Genomic DNA, 22155 nt, shown 5'->3' with positions numbered 1-22155 from the left:
AGATGGGATTGTACTTAAACCTTGTACAAAATAATTATCTACTACCATGAAATAATAATAGGAAATCCTCTAGTTACATACTGCAGCAGAGTTACACACGTTATTTTTACTGTGCAGCTACCGATGTAACTGCATGATTGACACAGAGTCACCAGGAGCAAGATTCAGATCTAGATCAATAATTTATAAACTCATGCTTTGTTACAATTTGAGCACAAAGTTTAGCAGATTTCAAGGTGCTGAGGTCTGAGGCTTAGGTTCAACAGCTAGCAAAATTTTTAATATTAACATTCAATAGAAATGGAAATACTGGGTTAATTGTTTTAGCACTGGTGCTGAATGTTACACTTGTTTATGCAGAAAGCACTTTCATTCACCAGTCAAATTCAAAAATGCAAACAAATTGCAGAATAGAATTATATACATACATCATGACAGTACTTACGATGGCTATCAAAGGTGTTGCTGTGCCTATTAATCTCTTTTTTCTTTGGGACAAACTTCATCTCCCCAAATACCTTAGAAATCTACTAATATTGTATCTATTTAGGTGTACTTAATGAAGAAAAATATATTGACTACAGTGCTACATTCATTGGAACGTTCTTAATTCTTCATATAGGGCAAAAAGGATAATGAACCATTGATGTATTGGCCAAGAAGCCAATAAAACCAGATGTAGGAGTTTATTGTTTGTTCTGATGACCTGTGGAGTTGAACTAAAAGATAAACTAGGTTGGAACTGTGTCTCTTGACCATGAACACTACAAAAATTCTTCCATAACTAATATTGAAAACAGTTAAGTCCAAATTATATATTTTATTAAGGATGGTAAACCAACAGGTTGGTACTTTCTTCTGTGTGGCTTCTTCATGGAAACTAAATTTGAATAAAGATTTTCACAGTCATAGTAACGTACATTAGGCTTAGAGTAGTGCTAAGAGACAGCACGTTATACTATGCCCTTTTATACACATGGACAGTTTTAGAAAACCTCTCTCAGCTCTTTTTCGATGAAGACAATAGTGGTAATTACTTGAGACTGAAACATTTTTAGCTTGTTTCTGCCGTAGCTTTTAGATGGTTGCTTTTTTCAGCTTGGTAAATAAAGAACTTGTGATGATTAGGTCAGTTCAAGGGATAAAGTTATCCTGGCATAATTAGCATCTTAAGATGTGCCTTGCAGTCTGACTGACGTGGGTTTTTCTATATCCTGAGATGATACGTCTGCTCTCACAAGCTTCCAGACACTGCAATAGTATCTATGTTCACTGGAGAACACAAAAAGAACTTGGCCACAATTCGAGAACCAGGATCTTGTACTATACCCAGGGAAAAGCATCTATGCAAAACTGGAGATGTATTCCAGTCCTTTCAGCACAGACATTATGGTATACACCCTATGAAAGATTCCGATCATATAGTTACAAATGTATAGATGGACTAAGTTCTTGATACTTCATGGGGTTTTATTGCAGTGAGTATAGGAAGTAGGTAAAAAGGCAAAGGGGCTTTTAACAGCTTGGCTTCATCTGGAGATGTGCTCCTGGGCACTAGCATCATTAGTTTCTTGGAATCCCCAGGCCTCCAAGAACTCGCAGCCAGGCTCCATAAAATGAGTGTCAACAGTGAATCATGTAAGATAAGGTGCCCCAGGCATGTTTGCTTTCAGGCTTTCCTTCTAACTTTTTTGCTCCATTGTGACACTGTTCTACGAGCTTTACTTTTAACACATAGTCTGAAAGGATTCTGGAGGTTATTTCCATTTTGCATTCCTTTTGTACAAGTAGAGGCAAAAGGACACCCATAAGGTATCATATAGTACAGGTGACAGGCCCGAAAGCATGGAGAAAATGTAGGTTGAAAGACTGTTCTTAACATCCATTTAGATAATTAGATACTAGCTTAGAGAAACTTACATGTGTCCAAATATCATGAAAAATAAAGTGATTTTGCAAGGGTTCACCATAGAAAATCCTTTTTTGTATAGGTAAGTCAATTATGTAGAAAGCCTTGAAACTCTGTGAAGTAAAGAGCTGAAAATGGGTGGGAAGTTTAGTCTGAATGTTGTGGCATCTTAAAGACATACATTCTTGACATATACAGAGGCTATTTTGGCTTTGCAGAGAAGAGGAATGGGCTGGGCACCTGCAGGGGGAGAAACACGTTTCTGATGATAAAAGTGTCATCTGGTCCTTTGCTGAAAGTTGAAGATTGTAGCAGTGCTTATAGGAATATGACATATTTCAGATAGCTTGTTAAAAATAAAGAATACCCAAAATGACCAGCCAGAAACCATGCAACCTCCTGACAAGCTTTGCATTATCATGTGATTTTCTGGGTTCTAAGGTGAGTTAAATTATTTAAACAAGTTAGGTGAAACATTAAAAGGAGATTGCTTTGAAAGAAAACCAGAAATATTAAAGCTTCTGTTAAAGCTTGCATAGTCTTAGATCTTCCTGAGGAATCAGTGCAGAAGACACATCTGATATTGAGAGAGGGACAGCAAAAGCATCCCATCCATGCTAAAGAATAAGAAATTTGGACTCTCACTTCTAGGATATCTGCATACCATGAACCAGATGGAAATGAAGCAGTAGTTTGAACACATACCAAACAGCATAAACAACTAGAGAAAAAAATGTCCATCCCAAACTGTTTCGGAATCTTTGAGAGAAGCTATGATTGCTCTTTGGGGTGAGGGAGCAGGTTTTATGAAAACATGGAACTAAACTACAAGTAATAGTTTTCCTAGATGGCATCACAGACAAGGGGAAAAGACCCTTCGGAGTACCACTGGAGTCAGTAGCTCTCCTGCACACCTTTTGCTCATCATGGTATTTGCTGGGAAGTTTTAATCAAGTGTGTCTATGTAAATGACATGTCAGGACATAGTAATGGAAGAGGCGGAAGAGTGGTTGGGAGTCATGAGCATAATCCAAATGTTTCAGTGATTTTGAAAACTGATTTTGAAAATTGTTAACCCACACAGAGTCATAATGCAAAGGTACTACCTGGAATAGGTGGAACGTACAAATGCTGTACATAGTAGACATGTTTGTTAATACAATGTACTTGTTGGAGGAGTTTACTCCAGTTAATGGCTCTGCTCTGAGGATCCTCACTCATGACCTGAAAGCAGGGCTCAGGAAGGGCAAAAGAGGAAATGAGGGCTCCACTGTTCTACCTGCGTGACTGCCCCCCCAGCCTGGGAACTGAGGAGACAACCATTCTTCTGCTGGATGTTTCTGCTGCAAGAGGCAAGTCATGTGTTTTCAACTGCAAAATATTTGTCTGTTGTTTATTCTGTTTACCATCACATTTCTGAGTCTGCAGAACTGACTCAGGCTAAAGGTATGACGGAACAGGGACTGTGCTTTTGAAATAAAACTTACCTAAAAGAATGAACTGATGGTTTTCTCCTCATTACTCCTGAGAAGCATTCAGAGGGAGTTGCAAAGAGCTGGAACAAGTTTCAGCAAGTGACGCCATCAAATTTTTCAAACCAGGTGATATTGAGGAATATGAATGTTTATGCATGAATGGGACCCAGCAATGCAACAGGGTGCTGAGAGCGGAAACTGGAGATTATGCTAATCATGCCATTAAAGGATTAGAGAAGGACAGGTTAGTTTATCACTTTTTATTTGTATTTTTTACTCTTCATATAGAGTTCCTTGACATTTCTTCTGTTATCTGTTTTGTGGAAGTTGTAAAAGCTGTTCTGTTGGCTGCTGAATGATAGTGCTCCATCAATCTGCTCTATAAGCTCTAAAAACTCATGGATCAATGTGATATGGCTATGGGATCAAAGGCAGAGTTTCTGAACTCATCTACAGGAACATGAGCTGTAATGCACAAGGGAGATTCTGCAGACCCAATGATTCGTGAGGCACAGCTCATAAGTCAGTAGAAGTTTTCTTTTCTGATATAATATGCAAGTCCTAAAACAACTCTTATTATTTTTCTTTTTTTTCCCCAAAAAATAAAACTATATTTCTATTCCTGATGTAGCTTCTCTTTAAAAAATACAATTACATAAATCTAGTAAATGCCAAGCAGGTCCTCCATGGAACTAAGCAGATTTTTCTCATCTAAGTATTCGACTTTAAGAAGCTTTTTAGTCCATTAGTTTCAGCACAGTAATCAAATCTAACTAACAAATCTGAAAACTAAATTTTTTTCCCCCAGATGATGTAGCTATTTTAGGTAGCACTTGATTTATTTATATGTATCACACAAGTTTGTATACAAGTGGCGAGATAAACTTTCAGGCCAACTTCTGCTCAATCTTGTTTAATTGGTTTTCCATCATTCCCAAATATTGCCATTTTATGATTATAAACTTTTTTTTTTCCTAAGTGGAACATAAAAGAAAATAAAGCAAGACTGCAGCGTAACCAAAAGATATTTGATAACATATAAACCAAAGATAAAAGGTTCAGTAAATGTTGGACTGCTATGCATCAGGATTCCTGCAACAGCCACTGCAAAATATTTGACTTCCCAAGGGTTTCTTCTGTCTAATTATTACCCTGTTCAAGCTCCCAAGCACTATTTTTTTCCAAGTAACACTTTTCTGAAAAGGTAGAGTCTCTGTCAGTAGAAGACAGCAAGAGTTATCATCCAGGAAGGGCCCATCTGCCTAGATCTTAAAGGACTCACTTAGGTCTCCTACAGAAAAGGGGCTTTTCTCCATCTTTTTATAATTATTTTCTTTTTAATTAATTGCTCTTGTCAAAACATCTCCAAATGATGTCGCAATAATACTTTATGTAAGCTTCAGGGGGGAAAAAATGTTGGAAAAGATAGAATATGGATTGCCTTCTCAGTCATCCCCAAACAACCTCCCTCAATGAAAACCCTCTTGAGAAGTTAGAGGAAGGGCTAAGGAGAAAGGGAGATGTAACATTTCTTCTTTAGTTTATCCTGATTCAAGAGGCAGAGACAGTGGGTGTAGTGGGGTGTTGAAGGGAAATGCTGCAATTGTTAGTGCAATTGAAAAGTGCTTGGGACATCTGGGGTCAATTAAAAGCTCCACTGGAGATTTCCTGGATAAACAAGGGGAATCCACTTGATCTCCCTGTGACTCAGTTTCTTGTCTATAGAATAGGGAAAATAGATGGTATTGTACGACTAGATGCACTGAAGATTGCTCAGCTCACTAAAGGAACTGTAGAGAGTTTTTTTCAGTAATAGTGCCACCCCTGAAGAGGTTCTGAGGCCATTTTAGCCAGCCCTACAGCGTGTCACTCCCTCGTCCAGTCTAGCATATTACCTGTGAAAAGGGGAGCAAAGTTACAGTAGACCAGAGTTACCTGCTATGATATGGTGTGGTGTGGCATGGCATGGCGTGGCGTGGCGTGGCACGGCACGGCACGGCACGGTACGGTACGGTACGGTATGGTATGGTATGGCATGGTATGGTAAAAACCTACTGATTTACTAGTGATTCTCAAAAAATTTTGGCAGTGCAGCCTATATACATTTCCTCACAGCATGCAGCCACCCATACAGCACATACATAGCAACTGACAAGAGACTTGTTTTTCACATATCCCTGAGATTCAGCCGGCGGCTCCCCTCCTCCCTCCAGGGACGGCATCCCGCAGGACCCCTGCGAGACCCCCCGCGGCTGCGCCACCCCGGGCACGCCGGAGGGAACTTGTCCTTCGCTCCCCGGCCCCTGCTGCCGGTCGCGCTCGGGCTCTGCCCCGGGCGGGCGCTGAGGAGCGGGGTCGCGGCGCTGCGGCCCCCCAAGCCAGGCGCTGGCCGCGGGCTGCCCGCGCCCCCCGGCCCGGGAGCCGCCTTCCCCCGCCGCCCCAGGCCGGGGGCTGGGCATCCGCAGCCTTCGCAGCGCCCCAGCCGCGCGCCTTCACGCCCCCCGGGGGATGGGTTTCTCCTCCTCTCTCTTCTTCCCAGCACTGGGGTGAACGCGTCCCTTGAAGTCCCCAAGCCGTGCATCCCGCACGGCGTCTGCCCGCCCTAGCTGGGAGATTTCTGCGGGGTGCGGGGGGTATGGTGCTATTGATGCTCATCTCGCCGTTCCAGAGCAGAATTGCTTCTTCGACCTCTAGTTATGTAGTAACAAGGGGAAAATTTCCTGAAATTAGACTACTGCAGGAACTCTGGTTTTAGTCAAAGCTGTCATCCGAGAAACAAATTTCCAGGCATTTTTAATCTAATTCACTTAATTTTTATGTAACTGAATTAGAAAATGTGATTAAGCATCGCAGAATCTTCGGCATTGAGCCTGCCTAACCTTTAGTGAAACATGAAACAGAGAAACTTATTAGAAGTAAGAAGAAATGGCGAAATCGTCTGTATGGATTTGGTACAATCGTTACTTACTGAGTAGGAGGATTAGAGGCACAAATCTCAAGGGGGTGGGGGGTGGGGGTGGGAAGGAGAAAAAAGAAAAGAGGATGATGACCTTTTCAGCTGAAATTCGTGCCTCGATTCTTTGGCAGGCACTGATTGTTTCAGGGCAGGCACAGGACAGGCACCGTGCGGGACCGGAGCCGTGCGGGCAGGAGCGGCCCTGCCCCGCCGGCGGGTCCCGCACCCGCCTACTCCGCGTTTCCCTCCCCGCTGCCCGCAGATCTCCCCGCGGCAGCCGAAATTCCAAGGAGCAAATCGAAGGCTTGAAACTATCCCATTCTCCCTTGGTGAGGCAGTGACTCCAGCCCCGAGGTCCGGGCTAGAGACACAGCAAAAGGGAGAGCTGACCCCTCTCGCCGCGCTCCCTGCGTGCCCGCGCTGGCATCAGCGGAACGGCGGCTGCAAGCAGCCACGGTGCTTGGGTGCACCTTGGGGTGCTTGGATGTGGGGCCCGATCCGTTTACCACGAACACGCACAGCTGAAACGAAAAAGCAAAAGTCGGGTAAACACCCCGCCGCCTGCTAAATAAAGCCCGTGGGAAGGCTTTGGGGTTCAGCCCAGCTCCCTGCAGGACGGCCCCTGCGCGCCCGGGCGCTGCGGCTTCTGCCAGCGGCGGCCCCCGGGGGGGCGACCCCGGCAGGGGCGGGCGTGTGCCGGGACGGAGGGGGACCGGCTCAGCATGAACACACCGGCGAAAGGCTGGGGAAAGTAGTAACCCCGGTGCCGGGGAGGGGGCTCCGCAGGGAAGCAGTCGGTGCGGGAGCGAAGGGCCCCGGGGGGTGCAGGCGCTTCCCCTCCCGGCCGCCGCGGGTGCGGGAAGGGGTGCGCGGAGCGGTGTGCCCGCCGCGGTCTCCGCTGGCCGCCTGCTCTCCCGCTTCGCCAGGCGGCATCACGCGGCCGGACGGGGCCCTGCTTCCCGCAAAACTAACTCATTAATATAAATCACATAATGGGGGGGGGGGCTGTGCTGGGAAGAGATAGAGTGCGCGGCTGCTCATGAGTTAAATATAAGTCCCTGACTGTCCTGAGCAAAGCGGCCATCCCCTTGGGAAGGGTGACGTCTCCCCAGTAACGTGATTGCTTCTTCGGAAGCAGAAACGTGTAAACGCTATAAAACGCGGCGGCGCGGTGGGCAGCTCAGAGCGTGCGGCGAGACGGAGCTCTCCCCTTCTTCCCTCTCCTCCTCCTCCTCCTCAGCCGCCGCCGCCCCGGCAGCCGCGCAGCGGGGCAGGGCGCAGGCCCCCAGCAGCGCTCCGCCGTTCCGCTCCGCCGTTCCGCACCGCACCGCGCCCGCCCGCTCAGCATCACCGACGGACTCGCGGCTCCGTGAGTAACTTTCCCTCCGCCGCAGCGGCAACTTCCCAGCGGATGAGGAGGGTGTCCCGCTCCCGTCCTCCTCCTCCCCGCTCCCGGACCTGCGGGGAAAGCGCCCCGGCCGTCGGGTCGCGGGCAGCGGGCCAGACCGCCCGGGGCGGTCGGGGGGGACCCTTCCCTTTTACCGCTTAAAGAATGTGTGTGTTTTTTAAGGTCGCTGAACCCCGGGCGCCGCTGCCCCGCCGCACCGGGCCGGGCGTCGCCTTCGGGGAGCCAGCTCTCGCTGGCCGCCGGCAGCTCGCCCGCCACGGGGACCCCGCTGCCGGCGGCGTCTTTCGGGGCCGGGGCCGGGGGTTGCGGCTGAAGCTCCGGTGCCCCAGTGCAGGGCCGGGCGGTGCGGCGGGTCGGTGGGTGACGCTGCGCTCTTCCCTCCGCAGGTGGCGGCCATGGAGCACCGCGGCGCCTCCCCGCTCCTCCTCGCCCTCGCCCTCCTCAGCGCCCTCTGCTGGCGGGCGCGGGCGCTGCCCCAGCGGGGGGCCGCCTTCCCCCCCGTCCCCCGGTAAGGGCCGCGCTCCGCGCCGCGCTGCGCTCCGTTCCGCGCCCCGCCGGTGCTCGCCCTCCGCGGGGAGGTCGAGGGGGCTGCGGGAAGCGCCACCCTTCCACCAGGCACCCGGCGCGGCACTCCCTGTCGGGGCGCTGCCTCTGCAGCTGCCGGGCGCGCACCTCCGCGCCGAAGCTTCGGAGGAGGGTGCCCGGCCAAGCGCCGGCGGTGCCCGCCCCGCCGCAGCCCCCGGGCCGCCCCAGCCGTGCTGCCTTCGGGCCGGGGGCCGCCAGCGCCGGGCGTGTGCGCGGCGCGCAGGGTGCGCGTTCGAAAGTGCTCCTGAGCACGATGCGTGCCCCTGGAACGGCCCCGGCTTTTCTTGTGGGAAAATTCCTCAGTGTCCGAAGTTGGGCTATTTGAACGCATCCTCCAAAACAGCGGAGACATACCCAGGCAAAATCGAACATATTAAGAATTCCTAAATCTTGAGTTGAGGGGACATGGTCCGGATGGACCGACGTGTGGGTTCGAAGCTGCATGCCTTGATGGTTGAAGTTGTTATTAGTTGTCTAACCAAATTAAACCAGGTGGCGGAAAGGTACATTCTACGTTTAGGTAAGAGACACAAAGTGTAAAAAGACCCATGAAAACCAGAATAGCAAAACAGCATAGTGACTGATTTTCAACAGGAGTGACTTGAGTCAGCTTATTTTACACAACAAGTTTCCCTTTTTTAACCAGACAGAAGTCTTCCATGCCTCAGATATATAAGTAGTACTAATAGTTATAACACTGTAGAATTACAAGGACAGTAGACTATCCTGGTTTTGGTGTGTGATTTTTTGCACATTACCATACTCGGGCTTACTATAGCGATGGGAGCCCGTTGTCTGCTGTAGAATGTAAGAGCAGCTAGAAGAAACATCGGATGCCAAACTACTGCTCTGCAGTCAAATGGCCCTGGGTAAAATATGATACTTCATAAGAAACAGCAGTTTACAAAAATGTGAAATAGCTGTAAATTGGTTTCTACAGAGCATTACCGTGATACATTTTAAAAGATTAAATGCGAACCTTTTTTAACTTGCAACTCACAAATTATTTTAAATGTGAGTGAATAAACACACGTAGAGATACATGACTGCACTTCACATTTAGTTTGAAGTTCTTGAGAGTGTATTTACTTCTTTTAGAGAAGGCCTAAGAACTGTTTCATACTGCATTTCAAAGCACGTTTTAAGTCTTAATTGGAAGGTAAGTACTTAACAGGAAGTGTTTTCACTTTGCATGGGTGGAGGCTGGTAATTCCATCCATCGTTTATATAAAATATAAAGTTATGAAAAGCTCTGTGTTGTCACTTGAACTGTAATTGCCATACATTACGCACTGTTCACTGGAATAAATTCTGTGCAATGACAACGTATATCTAGAAAATATGTGTTAGAGAGAAGGATCCGTTATGTTGATTATCACTGAGCATGGATTATACCTGAAAGTGATTTTTGTTTTATCCAGACTGCTTTAAAATGCCTTATGGATTAAAGTAGGTAGACGTGCATTTTAACACAAACCAAAATGTACACTGCAGTGAAGTGTTGCATGTCCTCAGCTAAGTGTGCTTCACACGGTTTTCTTCTCCAACAGATTGGGAAACAGAATGCCATTTGATGGAGCCAGTGAATCTGACCATGTCCACGGGTCATTAAAGTCTGAATCAGACATTTTGCAGAACACACTACCTGAAAATGAGAAATTCTATTTTGATCTGTCCAGAATTATTGATAGGTGAGTTTCTTTATTATCACAAGTACAAATGATGATGCACTACTCGAATTATGCCAAAAGACTGGTCACATTTTCAAACTGAGAAATAGGAAATGAAGACTCAGTTACAGAAATAAACAACAAACCACACTGGTTGTCTGGCTGAATACTGGTAGCAGTAGGAATGTCTGCAGAAATGTTGATTCATCATGTCAGAATAGCAATGCAATTCATTTACTTCCCAAGAAGGGCTAAAAAGTATATTGTGAAAGCCTGGATGTTTTTATGGAAACATGGACATTGTTTTAAGCTTAATGTAGTATATATAATACATAACTTAAGGAAAGCAGTATGTTTACAAAATGAACGTTATCAAAATTATATGAACCCAGGTTGTATTGTAGAGTTTATTTATTGTCCATTTCAGAAATGCAAGGCATGCTGATGGAATTTTCACCAGTGTCTACAGCCATCTTTTGGCTAAACTTGCTGTGAAGAGATATCTGCATTCGCTTATTAGAAAACGAGTTAGGTGAGGTGACACTTACATTAGGTAGTTTTTTCCTAGCTGGCTTCATTGGCAATTTTTCACTCTTCCATACCTTAGTTCTCATTTTTGCAATTTAGAGTTAACAAAACCGAAGCTAATATAATGACGGGGGAGCTGAAAATCCTATATAACAACTTAGTAGTATTTGTTTCTAAATGAATGTTACTATTTATTCCTGATACAGCTGTGAGGGGTAGAGCAACAGACACTGTACATAGCACTGATAATAAATACTGGTAATATTATAATGACTATCACTCCAATTTGCTATTTTTTTCTCTGGTAGTGTTTTTCCCAGCTTGCTGGATAAATGGCAAAAGTAAATACAAAATGATTGATTACTCAGTACTTACAAAAGAACAGGGGAATGCTCAATGAAATTAGGAAATGATTGGTTTACAGTGAAAACAAAAAGGAATGATTTTTTTCTACCATATAACATATTGCCAGATGTTGGGGAGAGTATTACAGAAGGATTTGAAAAAGAATGAAGCAAATCCATAGCCAAGGAATCTGGCTGCAACTTCCAGACCAGGACGCTCATAAACTAATGATGGTAGAATGCTGGGAAGGATCACTGAATACTTCCCTTGTTTTTATATCCCTAAGCAGCAGCTACTGGGCACTCTTGGGAATGGAATAGTAGAATACTTTGGGCTGGCCTGATATGACAGTTTCTTTGAGTGCCTACTTCATATGCTCAAAATCTGAGTGAAATTTAGGTCCTGCATTTGTGTCAGTGCTAGCTTTGTCCCAGAACATAAAGTGCCAGTTTCTCATACGCTATAAACTAACATAAATCATTTAAAGCAGAATACACTGAGGCATCCCAGGATCGACATGAAAAATAGGCCTCCAAGTTTGGATTTCACAAGGTGTGTTTCATTTCCTGATACCTCCTTAAAACAAGCATTTGTAGCTATGTATGTGATGCTACACTCTCACAGAGGCAGGCTCTGTCCTCACTGCGTTCAATATGAACAGTGACCAGGTCCTTTAAGATCTTACTGTGACTTAAGACAGTCTGCACCTTGGCATTGTACTAAAATATATGTACTCAAGTGATAGAAATCAGAATAAAGTCAGTCCATCAAAAAGAGTAACCTGGGCTATGAGAACAGACAGGAGGGAGTCATGAAATCCACATTCAGCCATTTGATCCTGCAGGATTTCTGGGACGGGGACTCTAGAAATCATTGAGTATGGATCCTAATTGCATGGGCCATGACGAAGCTGAGCAGGAGAAAGAAATCAGTGAAGGTGTGCCCAAAAAGACTGAACCAATCCTTAGAATTTGATCCTTGTTACTAAAATGTGCAGTAAGCAATAGAAGCAGCAGCTTCTTTTCAACAGAAGAAAGATCCAAAGTCATAGCACGAAATGAAAGCTGAAATAAAAATTTGATTTTATTTAGCTAATCAACATTGTAAAGTTTGCTTCACTCATTTAATGGTATCTTCTTTTAAACAGATATAGCCTATTAATTTTTTCTTTGTAATTGTTGTATTGCCAGCTCCCAGGACAGTCCTGTCAAACGCCACTCTGACGCTGTCTTCACTGACAACTACAGCCGCTTTCGAAAGCAAATGGCTGTGAAGAAATACTTAAACTCAGTTTTAACTGGAAAAAGAAGGTACTACAAGAAAGCATATATATATAGTTTCCTTACTTGTATGGTATTAAGACAGAAAAGATTTATACCCACGTAGGCAGAGAGGACAACCAAAAGGCAGTGAACATTAAGGACTTTATAATGTAGTTTATAACATGGTTTTCAAGTACAGACATTTTCTTCCAGACTGGAACAGACACTACAATCAGATTAGAATAAAAGAATAAAGAGGAGACAGCATCTGGCAATTTTAAAAAGCTTCTGACAGATTCTTAATTTATTTATTTAATTATTTATTTAAAAGCCTCTTAAGGAAAAATGCGCAGAGCTATGGAACATGAACAACAATTTTATTTTTTGAAAAAATGCACTATTTGTTGAAAATTTGCCTGTAAGTAAACACATAAAATGAAAATTTAGAAGTCCCAGAAAGACCATTTGTCCTAATCATTATAGGTGAGAAGTGCCAGCATATGTTTTTGTAGAGCTTATATTCTGTTTGTTTATTCACTCATTTAGACAACTCCTTTTAAATATTATGTCTCCTCACGCATTAAACATGCTATTTCATGTGATTTCTAACACTTTGGGATAAATTTAACAAAATGTGCAATAGCTAGTTAGAAGCAGGCTTTACTTGCTTGTTTGCTATTTCTTCTGAGAGCAATAAAACTCATTTCTGATCCACAACAGCCAGGAAGAGCTAAACCCCGCCAAACTTCGAGATGAAGCAGAACTTCTTGAACCTTCCTTTTCAGAAAACTATGATTCTGTAGATGATCTGCTGAGCCATGTCCCATCTGGTATGCCCAGATTTCTTTCCTCTTGTTATCTGTTACTTGTCTTGACCCATAAAATGAGATTATTTATACAAGAAGTGTGGCCTATCAGAAAAGCAGAATCATCTAGGAAAGAGCCATATTCCATGAAATACTGCATGTTTCTGTAGGGTTGTGTCTGAATATAGTAATAATTTTAATAACAATAATTAAGTTATCCCATGATTGCTGTTATTGAAAATTCCTAATTAAATGGCACTGTTAATAATGCACCTAGCTCACTTGGGTGTTTCAACTTGTGTGCACTACAGCATAAACCCAGAATTGACTCATTTTTAATTACAAAGATTATTATTTCTTCAGAGAAAAAACTCAAGGATTTTTTTTTTAATTAAAAAAAAAAAAAAAGCCTCACATTTAGTTTAACATCTGTTTCACTGGAAGGGAGTTGCCCCTGGAGCTAAGAGGATCAGCAACATGAACGCTAAACATTAAGAAAGCACTTGACTCTCACCTAAGGTGTGCCACAGAGGGGCTGTCTGACATGCAAATATTGCAGTTACTGTTTTCCCTGTGGCTGCTACTATTTTTCTAAAACCATTCGCAAATATGTTTCTTTGGTTTACTGAAATGTAAACCCTTCTACATCACAGCACTTGAAGGGACATAAAATTGAAAGGGTAACATAGAATTGAATTGGGCTTGGTATTCTCGAAAGTGTATTATGGAATTGATAATAGGATGGGTTTTGGCAATCAGCTGTCTCTCAACTACAAGTGAAAAAAAAAAAAGGCTACTCTTGAAGATAACATCAGCGGAGGGTGTGTGGGGGTGTGTGTATAAAAAAACCAAACAAACAAACCCAAACCACCAAAAAAAAAAGACATTTCCTCAAACTGTTATTTCCTATTTCCTTCCAAGACTGAAAGGAAACATTCTTTTCTTCTCCACAAACAAGGCAATTCCTCTAAAGTTCCCAAAGATTAGAAAGCACATAAACTGCTTATGCCTCAAGGAACAATACGATTTGTAAGTGATGATTCTGGAAATAAATGATGATCTTCCTAGACAAGATTATTGCAAAAATATCTGCTCCTGGATTTTGCACCTGCTGGAGCTTCTGATGTTGATTGAGAGAGAGTAGTGGTGCAGCGGGTTGTAGGTGTCTTCCTGGAAACATTTTCAGTCCTTACCTTTTTTTATGGACTGTCCTGATGATCAGGGTCTCCTTCCAGGTGAATCGCCTACTCACCATTGACTGTTACTGGTCATTTATTTTATTGCAGTGCCCCAGTGGCTGATACAGTGTGTATTGAGCAACCTGAATTCATGTATCCACTTCAAGGTTACAGTTGTTTTCAAAGTGATCTGTCAGGGCTGTAGGCCAACGTGCAGTCACATTTTTGCCTAATCCTTCAACGTTTTGTCTTCATCTTACAACCCTGTCTGCTGGCTGTAATGCCCACCGATGTCATCTGAATAGTTCCATCTCATGCTTGTCATCCCAAGTACAGTAAATGTTTTATATCAAGGGTTACTTTTTGTCTGCTGTCTGCTTTTATACACCTCATGATGCAACTGCTTACGAAAATTATTTTTAAAACATAATTCTCCCTTGTTTTTCAGGGCCTCTGAAGGACACCTGGTAAAGTCTATGACAAGAACAAGCTATTTTTGAGTTCTACATAGTATTTCAAAGAGATGACTTTAGTCGTCAAACCAGAACAAATATGTTGTGAAGTGAAAGTTGTGATATATTTGTTTCTTATGTAATAAAACTTGATATTTACATTGTAAATATTACTCTAGAGTTCTCTACTAAAAGCTGTACATATGGATGCCAGTTTAACTCATGAGAAGTCTGTGAGTCCATATGCTGTAAATCCTTTACTTCAATAAATTCATTTGAAAATGAGTGTGCAGCTGGAAAGAGCCCATCATTACTAGTTGATTGGCTTATTTTAGGTGTGGTTACAACTTCAGATAAGCCTGTATCATGATAGAGATACATTTCCAGGTAGCTTCATAAATGTAAAAACATGAGGAAAAGAATGTGCAAAGTGTGTAAAACTGTGTTACAAAGATCTCTCTGAAGGTTATTGCCAAGCAGAAGGGAATGATTTTCTAGCTCTTTAGCAAGTAACTAGAGAAAATGCAAAAGCATTGAAAATTATGTGACCTCTAACAGCATCTTTCCTTCCTATTCACATTTTTAATATTTCGCAATATACAAATTATATGAAGACCAGAATTGTATCCTTTATTTTCAGTTGTAGTTTGGATGCTCTGGAACTGACAAAGCATACAAAGAATGCTATCCCTTGATTTGTTTGATGCCAGAAGTCACCGGTAATTCTACATTTAATGGTCTGTAGCTTTGATAATGAAACTATTCCTTATATACAAAATAGATCTGAAGACACTTTACTATTTTTTCAGAATGAATGTAATTTACAGGATATGCAGACAATAAATCATTTATTATCATGGCAAACTATTAGTGGTTTGAATCAGTGCTACAGGTACCTGGAACAATAGAGGTCCCAGTAAGTGCTGTCTCTACTATAGTATTAGAGGAAGATACTATTTTTTAACTGAAGTACACTATGTTATATTAGAAAGACAAGCAAATAAGCCTCCAGTCCCCATTTCTTTAGCTTTATATCACTGTAGCTTAGTATGGAACTGGAAATTTGCAGCTGATTCACTGTTGCTGTGAATCAGAATCTGGTTGTATTTTATTAAAATTGTAGATTTAACCAATTGGATCATTTTCTAAAGACTTATTTACTGTTGTAAGGGCCAATAGTTCTATTGTAGTAAGGAAAGCATACAGTACTGCATGTACAACATATTAAATGCATATTCATGCATGATACCACTCATGACACTCCCATGACTTCCCTCCCACCTGCTAGAAAGAGATGAAATTTGAAGTAGAAAAGCTTATCAGACCTACTTACAAGTTCAAATTGGAATTTCAAGTATAATTATATATCATACATATGCACACATAGACGGTGATAAAACTGATTTACAAGTTTCACTTACAAGTTTACTGTTCTCATTTAGAAGGAAGCTGGAAACATGGTAAAATTTGAGATTTATGGAGACTAGTTCTCATAAATATGTAGCCTTCAGATTTGCAGGGTTTTTTTTGAATATTGGCAACTGCATGTCAAAAGAAAACCAGTTTGCACAGATCAGATGCTATTATTGCTATTTCTGTCTAGCCTTGACAGAATTTATTTTAGCCTAAGCCGATGAATGGTTAACAAATGTTAGAAACACTTTTGAAGTCATCTTTTGAAAAGTGGGCTTCTAATGGTGGTCCACTCGCAAATCTTACCTTATTATGAAAACATGAGTGCAAAAGTAGTTTTGGAAATACTTGAAGGATACTAAAGACTGATGCTATAGTACTTAATAGGAAATTTTCTTCAGTGTAATTTGAACATTGTTAGGATTTCTGTGATAATAAACTTTAAAAAAGTAAGTGAAAACAATTAGCCGGAAGCAAAGCTGTGTATGGTCCTCACAGACAGAACTTTTTATTTAATTATACATAATGCTCATTCACTCAATTTAAAGTAACAAAAATTGGAGTGATCAAACTTTTGACTCCACAATTCCAGAAATCTTTTTTTTCTAAATTTGACTTTTTTTATTTATTGCCAGTTTACCAATAAGGCATCTGATGGAAGAACTTGTCTTCCATGTCTAATGTTTAATCTCCCAGTATTTTGTTCTCCATAGAAAACTGTAGAACCTTAGAACATGTATTTTCTCTGTTATGATGGAGATGGAGTGGGTTACAGAAAAAAAGGGACGCTTATTAGGAAATCATACATATATTATAAAATATAGAATTAATACCTTCGTTGTAATAACTAAAATTATACTTTGATAAATTCCTCAGAGGGTTAGCAAATAGGCAGTCTAAAAAGCATATGTACATTTATGTACATTTTAGCAAAACCTAGCACTGAAAGGAGAGATACTAATCTCCAGAATTAACAAGTAACCTGACTTGATATCTGTGTTAAAGGATGGCTTTAAACTTGTCATAGCAACTTTTGACATTCTATAGGAGATATAAAGCCCACTTAATACATTTAGACTAGCTAATGGTGGAGGATGTAACATTGTTCACCTCAACTCCACGGGCAAGTGGTTATAGTAAGTTTAAATGATAAAATTGAAGAGAAAAATTGCAAAGTTTCACTGAACAAGACAAATCTTCAGTCTGTCAGTGGGTCTTGACACATGTCACCGATCTTACAACCCATCTGCAAGGTGTCATATGAGTGGAATCAAAGTGTTGCATTAATTAGGAAAATTAAAGGGGCAGCTGCAAAGACAGTGTGAAGAGGATTTCTAGGAGGAAAACAAATACCCAGGAGATTTAGAAGACCATCACTGTCAGAGAAAATGCAAGCACTCAGGAGGAAGGAGTAAAACTGTGAAGCCTTATTGGGGTATATGTTAAAGAAACATCTCACCATGTTTCTCCAGAATTTCACTTCTAACACGGGGTAGGAATGCCTGCAATCGCAGAGGATAGAACTCATTATTTTTTGTTTTATTGAATGGGATTTGCTTTTTGGACCTACCGCACGGAGCTCTTAAAGAAAGGGACAGAATCATCTTTAAGTTCATCTTTATAAGCACTGGAAGGGGATATTTTTTGGTCCTGAATCCACAGAGAGGATTTGCATGCTTGTGTGCATCTGTACAATCATCACTCACTCAAGAGCAACCATCAGGATTGCACATAAGACCATGAGAACTACAAAAGTTGACAAAACATTTGAAAATTACAGCTGGTAAAAACACATTAAAAATGAGTAAAACCCTAATGGCTCCTCTGATATTTGAAATGGGTTTGAGACACAATGAATATTTTTTCCACCTGAAAATCTGAGCCAAAATTTCTGTTTAAAAGTATGAAAATGGGCAACTTGGATCCAAAGCATAGGTATAAATTCGTGTATAGGAATATTGAGTTCTCCTCAAAGCCAGACCTTCTGGGAAGAGATGTATGTATACTGGAACAACGTATTTGCTTGCAAGGTGTTAGGAAAAGGTAGATGGAAAAGGCTGTCCATTGCTTCTTGTGAAACTGCTTATGCTTTCCACTACCTCTTTTATTTCTCTCTGCCTCCTCCACTTACCACAAGCTTCCTAACTCTTTGTTAATACTCTCACCTTTGCCTTGCAAAGCTAGTGCATGGATGTATAGCTATGTTTTTGAGAGGAACAGTTACATCAGACCTTTAATTTATGGTGCAGCAATCTACTAACTGCCAGCCTTGGTTACAGAGATGAGTATTGCAGAGAACCTAGCACAACCAGATTTTCAGGAGCAACTTGTCCTGCTCACAAACAGCCCCTGACTTCCCAGAGGAGATTTCCCATTTGGTTTGTGACTGGCGCAGAAGGCTGACCTTTCCTTGGATATATCAAACAGAACATGTGGCCTCCTGGGGCTCATGCTGGCTTGGGCAACTACAATATATTCAGCTTTTCTTCTTTCTGCTTTGGAACAGGCACAGACAAGTTGCTTGCCAGGTTGACAAGCTGGTTTAGGAGGCAAGAAACTAGACACTGGTCTTTTACATCAATCTTTTTAAAAGTCCAAAGAATAATTTGATGCATCTTCTGCTTCTGAAGTAAATCAAGAAAAGTTTTAGTTCCGTTTAATAGACAGGTACATGCAGGCCACTTAGTAAGATGGGGAAAATACAGCTTTCACTTGTGAGGATAATATTTTCAATAACTTAATTGATTGACATTTGTAAATAAAAATATGACTGATTATTCAAAGATTAAGATGAAAGTGACATAAATCATAACGCTACAGTGAAAAAGATAATTAAATATCAACATTCTCATAGCAAGAACAATATTTTCAGTGGAGCATGTTCTTTGGAAAGAATGAGGATTGTTTCAATAATGAGGGAGGAAAGGGAGAATAAAGATCTTGTCCTTCCCCACTGAGTAAATTACTTAATACTAGAGTTTTGCATAAGATAATATGCTTAAAAGAATGTACATGAAGTTGGTGCATAAAATTCATTTTCTGTATCTTTTCTGGAACTGGCCTGAGACATTTAGACACCCAGTTTCACATTTCAGTGAGAGCACAGCATCCAAGAGCCTCAGTTATTTCCAAATATATGATATAAATGCTTCTAATGCATTTTACTGTTTAACGTGTTAATATGTTGATCCTATTACAAAATAGTTGTCAAGTCAGAATTTGCTCTTATCCAGCACATATTCTCTTTTTGGCATGGGGGGAAAGCAGGAGAGAAAGTAAAAACGGTCAGTGTCTTCTATTGCTAGATGAGATAGATCAGTGAAGACCTTTCTACTTAGAAAATGTACACATAGCATATATTTTTTTTTTTTTTTTGCCAGTAGTGTATGAAATACCCAGGCTACTGACTGGGTAGAACAAAGATAGAACGATCTTTAGTTTTGCTTGTAAAATTACCTGACAATGTTGCCACTTGGTCAAATGGTAGGAGGTGTCAAGTTCTTGCACACCAGGTTTTTGATAGGGAAGAAATCATTTATATGGAGCCTGGGTGGCTCCTAGTTGTTTGCTTATTTTATATGCTATTGAACTGCTTCTTACGGAAAGGGGTCACAAGTATGTTTGACAGATGCCTTATGACCATTTGTTGCTATTCCAACACAGCTCTTCAGCTTTGTCTCTTAGCTAATCCCTCTTCCCATAATCACAGCCAGAACATCTGCACACTGTTTTAAGCAAGCAATCTGCTTTTTATTAGGGAGTATAGAAAGCAAACTGCTGTATTCTAGGAAAGCTCTTCATGACAAAGCTAGGGATATATAATTTATGCAGAGAGCCTGAATCTTGGTTAAAAAGTAAGAGGAGTCTGGATTTGGTGCTGATGGTTTCAGTCCCATCTGGTGATCCCTTCCAGAGCAGTGCATTGCACTCGGTGTTACAAAGCTGGTGCCAGAGCTCCAAACTGGAGAAGTGAAGTGTGTAGCAAGAAGGAAGAAACTGGTAAATGTTGGGAGAGAGCAGGTGAAGATTGTGTCTTCAAAAAAGTACCTGGTGTTAAACCTAGTTTCTGTATGGCTTTTTGTTCCCTGTATATTTAAGACTTTTGCTTTGAGAAGGAAGGAGTCATCTCTTGCTGTCAGAGTACCTCATATCGTGCAAGTCCATTCGTTAACTTAACAGACTCCATCAGGAGCATCGCTGGTTTGTTTGTGCCCTAATTCTTCTGAGGCATAGCAGCTTCTGGATCTAGTGCTGTACTTAATGGGAACCTTCTGTTAACTGGCAGTGTAAAAGTTTAACAAACACCTTACCAACCATCTATTACTATCCTAACATTGTCACTATAAGAGCGCTGTTACTGTTCTCAGGGAGTTGTATTCCTAGATGTATTTATAGACTGCATTTCCCTCGCAACCTTTGCTTTGTTAGGCTAAAGAAACAAAGTCTGTCTTGTCTCATCTTGTAAATGACTCTCTACTTCCAAGACTGTGCTGGAGGCTCATGCCCAGTAGGGTCATGTTCCAGAGTGAGTTTAGCACTCCTAAATTACTGTTTACCGGGTTCAACTTCACCTTTGAAATTACTAAATGGCTCTGAATGTCTTTTCATTATTGCAGCCATTTTGGAAAAGTGACTAGTGATTTTGAGGGCCTCTGTTTTGAGGGCCTTGGAATAGATTTTTCAGGCTGGATACTTTTTTCTGTTGTTTCTCAAAACATTTCAGGTTTTCCAAAAGCTGAGGAAGCAGAATCACCAAGCCTTTGATATACAATACCTTTCCTGGGGTGGATGGAGGGGGACCCACTCAATCCAGTCTAAAATGCATGTAAAGGAAAACTGGGTTCTTTAAGAGGTTATTAGGTAGTTTCATCTAGATCTCTGAATGAATTCTTTTACATGGCTATAGCCTATATTTTTTCAAAAAAAATTCCCTAATCCTGCATTCGAGGGAGATGACAAATGCACTCCTCATGCTGCCCTTCCATCATCTGCGGTACTGGGCAGCCAGGTGATGGCAGCAGAACCGCTGGCCCTCTGCCGGCTTTTGCCAGCCTAAGGAAGGGGAAGTGGAGGCCAGGTCACAGCAAAACCCTAGCAGGTTATTGAGGAGATCAGGAGAAAGAGAGCTATATGTCCTTTGACTTGCTCCGTGACTAGTGAGTGGTATAGGTTACACGCTGGCCTGTCACCAGCGTTAATTCTTCACAAGGAAAAAGGAAGAGAGCCATGCAAGCACTCATTTGTGTATTGATGTCATGTATATTAAAATATTATGCTAAAGCGTAGTGCTAGTGATGGTGAGGGGCTGAGGGTCTCCTTTTATCCATAGCTAAAGGATTACAACAGGGATTACTTTCTGGATCATTAGTCTACTGCTGTGCAGGAATAAAGAAATCCAGCTGAGTGGACTACTTGGGTCATCGCTCTTTGATTTATGATTCACTCTCTGTTCAGTACAGGTGAGAATACAAGTGCTTAATGTACCCTACTTTCATAGACAAGGAGCTTGATTCTGTAAAGATCAAATGTAACTGGGCATTGCACATTCTGTAACTTTCAGGCTCCAATTAAATGTATTTTCCCAAAGAATGGCTAATTTGAAATTTAATTTCCCTGGCCTTAGCCCATTTGAATAGCTTTTACACATTTACAACATTTTGAAGGGTTCTGGAATCAAATAGAAGGTAATTAGGTTGCTTTTTGGTGGTGGAACAAACAGAACTTCACCTGGTAAAGTCAGAATGACATTTCAATGGGACTTTTTCTTGGCTATTCTTTATAAATATGCAGGATCTGGTTAATAAATAAGTGCACGGACAATAGGCAATCTATCTATGTAATAGGGACTAAACTATATAGATGTTTTATTTTATATTTCTAATTACATTACCACTTAACAATTTCCTGAGAGAAATCTATCAGAAATTCTGCTTCAAAGACATACTGTGTTTTGTACTAATTTTATGTTTGCTGAATGATAAACATCGGTGTAAAAACAGCATGCTACATAATTACAATGCATACAGATTATTAAATTATTTTTTATTAAAAAGTGAAGAAACCAATGAAGGAGAACTTCTCCTGCCTCAGCTTTACCCTGTAGCTACAACAATAGACAACAGTAGAAATGACTGTGGTTTGAAGGACTTCTACACTGGCTCTGGTCAA

At 41.6% G+C, this 22155-nt stretch overlaps 1 protein-coding gene across 2 annotated transcripts; it reads left to right on the top strand.

Moving 5' to 3' along the window:
• Window positions 1–7457: 7457 nt before the first annotated feature.
• LOC119150037 (vasoactive intestinal peptide) lies at window positions 7458–14859 on the top strand. 2 transcript variants are annotated; one of them, XM_037392116.1, is made up of 7 exons: window positions 7458–7709; window positions 8135–8256; window positions 9884–10024; window positions 10431–10535; window positions 12067–12186; window positions 12859–12968; window positions 14571–14859. In XM_037392116.1, exons 2-7 carry the CDS (start codon window positions 8144–8146, stop codon window positions 14591–14593), a joined length of 612 nt encoding a protein of 203 aa, XP_037248013.1. In that variant the 5' UTR covers window positions 7458–7709; window positions 8135–8143; the 3' UTR covers window positions 14594–14859. The 2 variants fall into 2 exon arrangements, with proteins under 2 accessions (XP_037248013.1, XP_037248012.1); XM_037392115.1 differs by lacking the exon at window positions 10431–10535 and having other exon boundaries at window positions 7469–7709.
• The last annotated feature ends 7296 nt before the right edge of the window (window positions 14860–22155 follow it).

Source organism: Falco rusticolus, chromosome 6 (genome assembly GCF_015220075.1).
Source record: "Falco rusticolus isolate bFalRus1 chromosome 6, bFalRus1.pri, whole genome shotgun sequence".
NCBI classification, from domain to species: domain Eukaryota; kingdom Metazoa; phylum Chordata; class Aves; order Falconiformes; family Falconidae; genus Falco; species Falco rusticolus.
The sequence above is the reverse complement of the archived record's forward strand: the minus strand, read 5'-3'. Positions and strand labels throughout refer to the sequence as shown.